Raw genomic sequence first — 12,346 nt, 5'->3', positions numbered from 1 at the left:
AGCTGAGCTGCTCTTCCTTTAATGCAAGACTTAACCTCGTCTCCTACAAAGTCACCAGAGAGACAGCAATCTCCTGAACTAGCCCCAAATATTAAGCATACTTTCACATACTGCTGTCTTACCACCACTGTTATTTAAGGTGCTGTGACACAGATTTATTTAAACATTTAATTCATTGTAAATTCTGACACAAACCAGAGAGGCACAAAACAAACTCAAAGTTGCATAAATTTTTCTGTACCATCTCAACATTTCAGACTCACTTGAGTGTGATAGTTCCTACTTCAACTTGTTAAAAATTATGAAGGGGAAATCCAATGGTTTGCAGAATTAGCAGTTGACCTTATTACTTGCAGGCCTAAAATTCAGCTGGAAGATAGCATTTTATCAATACTTGCTATCATGTAACTGACATTTGGTAGCCTGCATGACAGAAAACATTAGGTTCAATCAAACAGGCGCTACAGTATTATTTGCAAAAAAGGTCTGCAAGTTCTGCTTCCCCCATGTTACTCTGAGATAGGAGCTACATGGAAGACTAACCCTCCACTCAGGTTATGATCCACCTAGTTCACACTTTGTCTTTTAAAGCATCTTGTTCTAACCACTACCAGAGATGGCAAAACAAACCTGAACCACGTGGAAAAATAAACTATACCTTGATACTGGTTCAGCTTAGGAAAAAAAAATTTAAAAAAAAAAAAAATCCATCAACTACTGTTTAAAGACTAAGAAATTTGGAAAAAGCTGTTAATTGTATCCCTGTATATTCTGTAAACATACCTAAAGAGACAGCTGAAAAAACAGGTTTGACAAAGTTCTATCCTCATCATCTGTTAGTCATATACTGATTGGTAAATCTTTTCTTCAGTTTGGTTTCATTTAAAAAAAAAGACTATTTCCTCCTTCAGTTATTTATCCCCTATTCCTCTTTTAAGATTATGCACTTCCAAATAAAAACATTACATGAAGAAGCATTTAGACATTATTCCTAAAAAACAAAATAAAGCATTCAATTAGCAGTCAAATCTACAAATCACTAAGTGGAACATGGGGAAACCCATATCATTGACTTTACGGGCTTGGAGATCAACCGACCTGTGGCAGAAAATTAAAATCAGATGGACGAAGCAGTTGTTGATGGTAGCCCATCACAGTCAGATTCTGTGCTTTCTTTTTCTTGACCAGGTAAATAACAAATCCCTCCTTAAGCATAAAGCAGAGACTCAAATGCAATTTGCAAAATTCAAAACACCTGAGAAAGATACTTTCCTTTGACCACCCAAGTAACTTTGAGACTCTAAGCAGAAATAATAGTATAGATTCTAAGGCAGCTTACATCACAACATTCACAGGGATTGTGTGTTCAAATTACAATTTGTTTCGTCACAGAAATAATCCATTTGGTTTCACACAGTCTTGTAGAATCATGCTATATAATACACATTCTCAGACATTCAGAGCATGATTCGTTTCTGAAAAATCAGTCCAAGAGAAAAGTTGGTGTCCGTTTGTTTTAATGCAGCAGTATTTGGTTAGAGATAGACATTCAGTCTCAGCTATCCAAATTTAATCCACATAACAGATTCATCAGAGCCCTTCGGAGTACACCTTTCAAAACTCCTCCTCTGAATCATCACTTCTGCATATAGTTGGTTTTACTGCCATTCATATGGCTAAATTTTACTCCCGGTCTCCAGTATTAGCATACAAACTAACACACTGATGGCATGACAATGGAGACCTGAAATCCTCCCAGAGCATGCATATGGAGATTCTTCTGCAGGTCCATTTCCCCAGGAGTTTTCACCATTCTAATTTCAACTGACACAGTCCTCCCTCCAGCCACACAATCCCACATCCAGAAAGTCAATTCTTTCTCTTACTACACTTAGCTCAAACTGTAAATGAAATTACAGCTTAAGTCCTGACTGCATGGTTGAAGCAGAATCCCTTTTTCAAAGCACTTGTGAAACAAAAATTTTGAGTACTAATATTTCCCCCCCAACATAACTGCTCTTCAAAAATATATTTGAGACTTAAAAGGTACAGATCATTACAGAAATGACTTTATAGCTTCTACAAAGCCATTTCAAAGCAGTGCTTGATCTGCGTCGTAAACACTATGTCAGAATGGATGTTCTTCCTAGTACTGAGAATGTGAAATCTTTATTATGAAGAGCAAACCTTCTCTGCAAGGCAATCTCCCTAGAGTATGAACCAGAAAAAAAGATGACAAAACCTGTGTTGCAGCTGCGCATGCCATATATATAGTGTATAATTAATAAAAGCTTTCAGTTATAAGAGACAAAATTAGGTACCTCTTCATGATTACAAGCAGCAATTATAACTGACTTCAAAGGAAACAGCATCATAGTAGCACTTCCAAAACATCTTTTTCAAACTGTTCCAAGAAAGGTAAGAAGTTGAGAATTAGACGAGAAACTGGACACTCACTTAATTGTTAGTATTTGCCAAAATTTATGGTTCTTTAATTTCTGCAGAAATAAAATAACCTTGATACTTTTCCTTAAGAAGTAGATTATAGACCATTTTCAGAACTACAAGCACACTCAGACATTTTGCCCCTTAATATTTAGATAACTACTATATAACATCAAGTCATGATATGGAAATGCCTTTCCTCTGTGAAGCTCTGACCTCAATTTCAACCTCTGCAGACAGACAAGCTTGACATACTGGTAGAGTTTCACATTTATGCAGATTTGATGATGTCTTGTCTCCTTACTGATTTAAATTTACACCACATACTGATTAACCAGTTGAACAGCAATCAAATCCAACGAAAACAGAGTTTACCATTTCTTCGGCCAAAAGGAGAACACAGGAAAACACTGGGATAGAAAAAGAGAGTATACCCTGAAGTATAGCCAATATTTTAAGGGTAGCAGCTTGATACCAAATTTTAAGTACTTTCTTGTGGGCTACACAGCAGCGGCTTGTGGTTCCAAATAGTCATAAATGCACAAGCCCAGAAAAGGGCACAGTTCCAGCTCCCGTCCTCCTCTAGCACAAGTGCAGTGGTTCCTCCAAGGCAAAGATAATAACCCAGAGGGAATCACTCAAGAGATTGACTGTAGTTGATTCTATCAACTGAGGTGCCCTTGTCTTTTAAACAATGCAGCTATTGTTGCATTTCCATTAACTCTCTGTACCCAACAGAAATTATTTTAGTCCATTTAAACGCTTAAATTCATACTGTAGTTTTGCTTGGGGTTTAGTTTTTTTGGGGGGGGACATGACACGACACCAGGTGGGGATAGGAGGGAGGTCATTGGAGTCAGCAAAATTTATTCATCTTACAGATTCTGTGCTTCCTTTTTCTTGACCAGGTAAATAATAAATCCCTCCATAGGCATCAGACACTCAAATGCAATTTGCTAAAGCCTACGTTCAAAACACCCTTTGACCATTCAAGTAACTTTGAGACTCTACACAGACATACTGAAATAGAATCTAAGGCAGCTTCCACCACAACATCATTCACAGGGACTGTATTCAAATTAAAATTAATCTCATCACAAAAATAATCCATTTGGTTTCATGCAGGGTTGTAGAATCACACTACAGACACAGATATTCAGACATTCATAGCACAGTACGTTTTCTGAAAAATTAGTCTCAGAGAAAAGTTTGATCTTCATAAACTATTAGTAAAAAAAACTTCAATCTCAAGAACAACTAGTTTAAACTTTTATAGAGATAGACAAGTAATTTCTCGATCCTGAAAAATAAACATGGAATTGACAGAGGAGATACCAGTATGCTGTGAATTTTAAGGCCATCATTATACTCTTTAAATGCCTTATGTGTACCTTTTTTTGTTATAACAGTGGATAAAGACTTCCTGCATTTTTAAGCATGCAAATCCAACTTTCACCATTTAGAAGTTACTCTGTGTTTATAGTCTTCCTTCTCAGAAGCTTTACAAAAAATTAGAATATCCCAGCCTGTGTTAAGTTCAAGTGGGAAAGCTGTTTTGTAAAAGCTCAGAAGACAGCTGGACTCCAACCCTATCACATTCAAATCAAGTCACCCAAAATGCATAGCTCAAGTATGATCAGAAATTCTTAACATTTTTTGCATTGTGCTAAAACATAAAGAGAAAAAAAAAATAATGAAGAAATCTATTAAGTATACGGATCACCTTCCTAAAAAGGTTACTACAAAGAATGCAAGTGAATGTTGTGGCTATTGTCTAAACTAGCTTGAGGCTACTGTCTGAACTGTGAGGGAGAACTTTTTGGTTTCACAATTTCATCTGTTTTTGTTCTGCTTAACATATCCTGTTTATGTGTATTTCTGATTCAGTAGAAACACTACCAGAACTATTACACAAGTTGATCACAATTTATATGAAACTAGTGCAGTTATTCTAATTTCTAATCGACAAAACAGCTGAAGTACTGTTAATGTGTAGCCTTCTACTGGCATTGAGATCAATATTGTCACAGTGCCAAGATTAGTACTACTTTGCTACACTAACCTAAAAATAGTTGCCATGCTTTAGTGAAAATCTGACTTTTACTTTAAACTTTCCACATCTACTAGCCCCCTGTTATGCCTAACTTTAACTAAGATGACTAATAATCCAGTCTATTGTCAAAATAAGCAAGCAATAAGCTAATGGTCTTTCTGATTTGTAGGAACACTGATACTCCCTGTTCTAAAAGGTCTGGTGTTAATTGGTCAAAACTGATTCCTTCCTCACCTTTCCTGAATTTTAAACTATGCAGCTATGAAAAATTAAGAGGGAAAGAACAACCTAAACAGGACTAATGCCATAACAGAGAGCAATTCAGGTATAAGCATTCATTGAATAAATTATCTGAAAAATATGAAAAGAATAAAAAAATGAAACTATTTCATCCTTTTCTTATCAGCTGTCAAATGCAACTAAGGAGCTGCCCAATATAAGAATTTGCACAGCAGTAAGGCTTATCTGATATAATTTCTGAGATTTTACCTGTGCAGTTACAGCAACAATTCAGTGCTTCTTTGCAGATTCTATGTCTGCTGAGTTTAGACTGCTAAAGGTATCTAATCAGGAATGTCAAAATGGACCATGAAGGAAAACTCCATACCTAAAGTTTGGTAAATGGAAAATATTTACTTATATTGTGAAATGGTTTATAAATATTTTGTTCACTGTTTTTCAGTCTGTAATTTTTCCTAAGTTCAGAACATGAGATAAATCCATTTTATTCGATTGACTTTTAAGATACTGTATCTTCTCTGATGTGGAGTAAGATGCGTGATGGAATACTAATGTGAAGTAGGACATGTCATTAAGTCGCATCATAATCACTTCACCAATACTACACCACCCACAGCCTCATTCACTGATGTTTACTCCTCCTTGTAGCAAGAGATACATCCTAAAACCTTTGCAAACCAAATCCAACATGATTCTACATATAAGTGTACTGCAATCCCATACGGTCTATCCGCATTTTTATTCCACTTCACATTTTAGTTTTCAAGGTTGTTTCGCTTAGGTTCAAAACATATAGGCTAGAATTGGGAAGGAACGGAAGGCAAAGTGCAGGAGAAGAAAGAGGAGTACAAACAAGCCTTCATGCAAAGGAAGAAGAGAAAAGTTACACCACCACAGGGATATGCTCCTCCCCTTTGTGAGGCTGAGCTCCCTCCCCCTCCCCAGAATTCACTACAGGAAACCTACTATCATTTCACACACAAATACACACATAAAGCGGTTTTCTGCCTTAAAACACTGTGAATTTCCCCACACGTGAAGCGCTAGCAACCATGCCTTCTTCCTGTATAAAACTATCACTACAAAGCAATAAGGAATCAGACACTTAAGTTGTAATTGAAAACGGGAATCATATCAATACCCTTTCCAAACATGCTGTGCCTGTCCCTACTCATTCCCCCTTACATGCCTTGTCATGTTCCTTTCACAAACATCATGATGCACCTCTCCCCTGCCACTTGCTGCGTACACGTACTTTATCACATCCCACATACTCTCCTCACAGAGCAAACCTCAAGCACTCTTCTTCCTTTCCTGCACCCTCCACACACGCACATGCTCCATGACACACCATCTCTACACAGAGATGCAACAAACCTCGTGCCCACCACACACATACCACAAATCTATCCTAAATGCATCTGTGCATACACGTTACACCATCACAGCTATGCGTACTTGCACGTATAAGCAACTGTCACTCTATACACACAAAATACCATACCCTGTATCTGCTACATATGTATAAAGGTACAGATAATCCTTGCCACACCCATAGCATACATGCCTATAAAAATATCCACATATTATGCCACACCCAATATTCACTATATATACACACACAGACACAAGCCCATACCAGAGAGCAGTATACAGACACAACTACATACATACGATGCCATGTCATGTCCCTGAACACAATGTCACATCTCTGCTACAACCCAAATACACAAATAACCGAAGCCCAAATCATAGCAGATACACACACACACTGATGCAGATGTGTAATATTACGCTCACATCCTACCATACATACATCTGCTATACACACACACACCCCGGCCACACCCTGGCTTATTGCACATGCATAAGCATATAGCACAGCACCCCACGCATCCACACCGTAACACCCCACGTCCCCTCTGTGCACCGACACACACGTGAGCTTCCTCCTTACTTTCTACAGGGGGACGACACACCTCTACCACACCCCAGCCGCTTTACACACACATATATATACACACACATTATCTCCCCTGTGTTACACACCCCCGCCACACCTGACCCCCTCTACACACGGGCAGGCTGCAACCATGGCTGCTCCGGCATTATCCAGGGAGGCAGGACACCCGTCACACCTCACCCACAGACACGCAGGCATATCCTCTCCCCGCCCGTGCTATAGGGAGGGACAACGCAACCCCGCCGCGCCCCACCTGCTCCGGACGGACAAGACAGACACACTCTCTCTTCCCCACCACCACAGCGGGGCACGGCACAGCCCGCCACAGTCGTGTCCGCGTCGCCCCCGCCCCGCAGACGCATCCCCGCACGCCCAGCACCCCATCCGCACCGCCACGGTGCACGCACGCCCATACCCTGCATACCCCCGCTCGCCAAGCGCAGACGCTACGCCTGCCTCGGCCGCCACCCTCCCCTCAGGGCTGAGGCGCCGGCCCGCCCGCCGCCCGGCCCCGCGGCCGCTCCAGACGGCCCGACCAGCACTCGCTCCCCGCGGCGGCGGCTCCGCCACCGCCCGCCCCGACACCTGCCCGCCCCGCCTCGCCTCGCCGCCGCTCCCCGCCCTGGGCCCCGAGCAGCCGGACCAGCCCACTAACACCGGGCGGCAGCAGCAGCAGCGGCGGAGCGGGCCGGGCCGGGCCGGGCCGCAGGCTCACCATGGCAGAGGCGCCGCGGCGAGGCCGGTTGTCCTGGCGACGAGGAGCCCCGAAGAGGGCGCCAGGTGCAACGCCTGCGCGCGCACCGCCGCCGCCGCCGGAGCTTGGGGCGGGACGGGGCCGCCGCCGGTCCACGTGACCGGCACCGCCCCTGCGCGGTGGGGCCGGGCCGCCCCGCCCCGCCCTCTCAGCTGCCGGCCCCTCTCTCCCGCCTCAGGTGGCACCCTGAGGGGCGCGAGGGGCAGGGGCGGTGACATGGCGGGCGGGGTGGGAGCGTACGTTGATCTGCAGGGGCTGCCAGCGGCGGGAAGGGGAGCCGAGCTGCAGGGCAGGCCGGCCTGGCGGGTCCCGAGCCCGTCAGCTCGGTGAGGGAGGGCTGTCGCCCTGGCTCGGCCCCTCCTGCGGCTCTCATACAGTCGCCTTTCCTCCCGGTGGGAAGGCCCTGGTAGCTCTCACCAGTCGGCCCTTGGGATTTAGAGTAGCGTCTGTGCTCATAGGCGAGGAAGGGCCGGTGCAGCTGCCGGGCAGCACCGGTCCCAGCTGCGTGCTCTCCTAAAGGTCTGCTGGGTGTTGCTAGTGCTGGCGTAGCTGCCCTCTCCCTGCTCCTCCAGTTTGCAGCCTGGCATATGAGGGAAAATGACCGCTGGTGACACGTTTAGTCCGAGATGCTGCCTTGTAAACTGGAGGGGCTGTGAACTGAGCGTGCAGTTGCTCCTGTTGCGACCACGAGTACAGATGACTGGGGATGATAACATGCTAAACTGCTACGGAAAAATCCACAAAAGCTTGTCTGTCAGAGCACAGAGCGCTTTAAAGCGATGCGTGCTGTCAGTAAGAGCACAGCTTGCTTCTGCATAAAACGGCTGTAAAAGCCAAATACAATATTGTGAATAGCACACTTACAGGTTACATCTGTTCAGCAGTCACAATACCACATGCAAAACCGAGGAGATGGGAAAAATCGGGGAGAAAAAATTACCCCAGCAGGTATTGTTTTCTGTTGATTCAGTCCTTCAGATTTCTAAGAAACCGAAGTGGCCATTGTAGAATAACAGGAGTTTGCTATTTGGAACGGGCTGTGTTCATTCCTTTAAGGAATGAAACATTCTGGTTTGATTAACAGTAAAAAATAGTTTCTTACAAAAGTGTCCTTTCTCAGAACCCGCATGGAAATAGTTGGTACATGCACATACCATTTGTTGGCACATCTCTGAATCTACTGTCTTACACTCTCCAGATTTTGGAGAATGACCTGGTTCTACAGTTGATCTGGTTTGTATAGTAGGGAAGGAAGCCTCAGAAATGTGAAATATGTATAAACAATTTAGACATGTTCAGCTGAATTGCAGAAGGCCCAGACTAGCAGTTTGTAAATTCTATTGGTTCACATTAAAAAAAAAAAGATGATTATCACATGATATATTTTTTTTTTAGTTCAATGCAAATCTCCGGGCTGTACTAAAAAGATTGTGACCGATTTTCCTATCACTACAGTAAAAAGAAAGTCATTTAGGGAGCTAGAATCGGTTTGAGTTGCAGCAGCCTGAAGAAAAAGAAAAAAAATGTAATTTTGCAAAAAGAAGGGACATTGCAAAATAATAATGGTGTTCGATGAAGAGTTCAGGATAAGTAGCCCAACTGGGATCTGCTTGTGCAAGAAAGGCAAGATGGGAGGCAAATGTGCAGGTAGACTCCCTGTGGCCTAACATCAGCTCTCATTTGATTGAAAACTGTCAGAAGGAGTAGAACATTACAGAATAGATTTGAATCAATATTTTATATATAAAAAGACTATAGGAAAGAAAGCTCCTTGTTTCATCCCCCAAGAAAGAGAAGACAGCCATATATTTGCTACCTGTGTATTTGTTTAGGATGTGAGAGACTGAAATCCATATCTTTGGATCTGGACCAGCTAAGGGTTTTACAGCGCTGCACTACTGACCTTCTGGACTCCCTTTTTGTCTATGTTGTGGTATCACTTGAAAATTCAAGGAAAGCTTACTCAAAAAAACCCTCTAGATTGGCTTAAGTTTTGTCAAATAAGCAATTAGTTGTGGAAATGAGACTTCAGAAATGTATGTACAGAAGTGTACACATCCTGGTCTGCTCCGTTTCTTGTCTGCGGAATGTCTCAATATATACTTCTGAAGTGTTAAGAGAATATATCCATATTTAGTGTCCTGTTTTTAACTAGTCTGCAGCAGTATTGGGTGATGAAAAATTTTTCATTCAAAAATTCCCAGCTAGCTCTAATTTTAGCATTCTTTTAAAATTACTAGGTTTTTAGATAATGCCTTTGCACTGGTCATTTTAGAATGACCAATTAACTAAGTTATTACTGATGCCTTTTTATATTTTGTAAGCTGCAGAGCTACATTCAACAGCTTGACCTTTTAACTTGACTGTCTGAAGTTCCTCCTAATTGTTTTAGACTCTCGTTGAATGCTGACCCAATTCCTTTCTTACTTACCTTTTTACCAAACTTTAAAAGAAACAAAAAATAGTTTAAATACTTGTCAGAGAAATGAACAATTGCCACCCATGAGAGGGGTGGGTTAGTGGTGTGATTCTGGACGTCTTTGCTGTTGCTAAACAGCAGCTTCAGGGCCTCTGGGCTGAAGAGACAGCCCAGGAGAGACTTTCGGATTCCAGAAAGCCATTGCAGAGACTGAGTAGCCTGGTCTCACGATAGGATTTTTGGTTCTGGATTCCACCCATTCATGCTTTCCCCAGCTTCGCTCCATAAGCAGTGAAGATTTCTCCATGTATGTTGTTTATGAACTTGCCAGGCTGCAGTAACTGAACTTTTTCAGTGCAGGAGGAAACTTGCCATGCAGTAGCTTCCTCTACAGTGGTCCTTTGATTGTTGAACTCCCTTGAGTTCAGAAGTGGGTCAGTATTCTTAGTAGTGGACATGTGCTTATAAATCTACATATAAATATTTCCAGGAATTTGCTTCACTGGCTGAAGAAATTTGGTTTGAAACAAGCTAATTGTTACATCTTTCCTTCCCTTTTCCCCTTCTCCCTTTATGCAAGTCAAACGAAAAGTACGTCCCAGAGAACGGGCACAATAAATTCAGGAAGCTACAATTCCCAGCTGTTTATTACAGCTGTTGCTTCCACAGTGTTAGCAAAGGCTCCTGAAGCTTACTTAGTGGTAAGCTTCAAGCTAACTTGCACCAAGACTGATCGTGTTAACACAACTCAGCTTTGAAGGACATTGACTACAAGCGTGTAGGAAAATGGTTGTAGGTAGTTAACTTTTTAAGCTGCTATATTGGATCTGAAGGAGCTCATCTTTGTTTAAGTTAAATGATTGTGACAAGAAGGTCCACATCTGTTAATTGCCTTTATGAGTGCAAATGGTCAAGGGAGTTTATCTTGTTTCTGGGATGCTTTTCTGGTATGCTGTGCATGTTCACATTAAAGCATAAACACGTGATGTTTTAATGTCTGACACAGCTTTTCATGTACTGCCCTGTAAGAAGACAGATTAAGACTTCCCAAACTGGTTCTCTTCCCCAAGCATAGCACCGGCATATGCTAGCTGTGTGCCAGGATTTGTACTTCTGTGGTGCTGTTGCCTTTTCGAAAGTTGATTTTATACCACTAGTAGTGCACATACCATAGGTTGGGAATATCCTGCCCTACCCAGATAATTTGTGGGGATCCAACCCAGCGACCTGGCAAAGTGACACAGTGCATCCTCAGCCACCTCATTCCTGGATTGAGAAGCATATAATGTGCTGGCAGGCAGGGCGGCCATTCAGAGGGACCTTGGCAAGCTGCAGAAATGGGCTGGTGGGAATCTCAGGACACTTAGCAAATGTAAACTTGAAGTCCTGCTTCTGGGATGCAGCAGCCTGTGGCAACAGCACAAGCTGGGGGCTGGCTGGCTAGAAAGCATCTCTGTAGAGAAGGACTTGAGGGTCCTGGTGGACAATGAGCTGAACACCAGTCAGAAGTGTGCCCTGACAGCAACAAAACCTGCATTAGCCAGAGAGTAGCTAGCAGGTTGAGGGAAGTGATTATAACCCTCTATTTAACACCTGGGACATGGCATCTGAAGTACTGTGAGCAGTTTGGGGTCCTGATCAACAGAGAGATGTTGACAAAATGGAGAGAGTCCAGTGGAGGAGCACTGTAGTGTTTGAGGGCTGCAGCACATGCCAAGCAAGGAGAGACTGGGTGTTTGTTTAGTCTAGAGAAGGAGAAGACCGGGTGGGATCTAATTGCAGTCTTCTACTACCTAAAAGGGGGTTTGTAGAGAAGATGAAGCCAGACTCTCCTTGAAGATGTCTTGTGAAAGACTAAGAGACGATGGTGACATGTTGCAACAAGGGAAATTCCAATTGGATATAAGGAATAGATTCATGGCAATGAGAGTGGCTGAGCACTAGAACAGGGTTCAGAGAGACAGTGGTGTCTCCACTGTTGGAGATTTTCGAAACGTGGCTGGACAAGGCCATGAATAACCTGCTCTTACTTGAAGTTAGCTCTGCTTGGAGCAGAAAGTTGGTCTAGATGACCCTTGGAAGTCTCTTCCAACTTTTATTATTCTGTCAATTCTAAGGTGTAAAATTGGTTGGCAAAAATATATACATGGGGAATTTCAAATGAAGCCACAGGAAGTGCAGGAGAAGAATTGGCCTCCTTCAAGTTCAGAAAGCAGGGAATATATGCAAGCCTGGAGATGCCTGAGCAGTTGGCCATACATGGGCTGTCATGTCTGTGCAGTCAGTCCAGTGTCTCCCCAAAGTTACCAACTTCTGTGCATATGCAGGTGTGTGGGTATGTCCTAGGCCTTCTTAACGCATGGTAGCCTGGTTGTAGTCCCTGTACAGTGGCTCTGATCATGCTGCCATTCATCAGGATATCCCAGACAAATAAGGCAGTCTTCTGAGTGTCAACCAGACAGTATTTTCAAT

At 43.0% G+C, this 12,346-nt stretch overlaps 1 protein-coding gene across 1 annotated transcript in view; it reads right to left on the bottom strand.

The window, feature by feature from the left end:
• The window catches only part of FBXL2 (F-box and leucine rich repeat protein 2), a 56,781-nt gene extending 49,227 nt beyond the window's left edge, over positions 1–7,554 (bottom strand). The window contains exon 1 of the mRNA XM_030008621.2: positions 7,417–7,554. Coding sequence (XP_029864481.1) covers positions 7,417–7,419 — 3 coding nt within the window. The 5' untranslated portion in view covers positions 7,420–7,554. The remainder of the gene's footprint in view (positions 1–7,416) is intronic.
• Between the last annotated feature and the right edge of the window lie 4,792 nt (positions 7,555–12,346).

Source organism: Aquila chrysaetos, chromosome 3 (genome assembly GCF_900496995.4).
Source record: "Aquila chrysaetos chrysaetos chromosome 3, bAquChr1.4, whole genome shotgun sequence".
In the NCBI taxonomy this organism is placed as follows: domain Eukaryota; kingdom Metazoa; phylum Chordata; class Aves; order Accipitriformes; family Accipitridae; genus Aquila; species Aquila chrysaetos.
The sequence above is the reverse complement of the archived record's forward strand: the minus strand, read 5'-3'. Positions and strand labels throughout refer to the sequence as shown.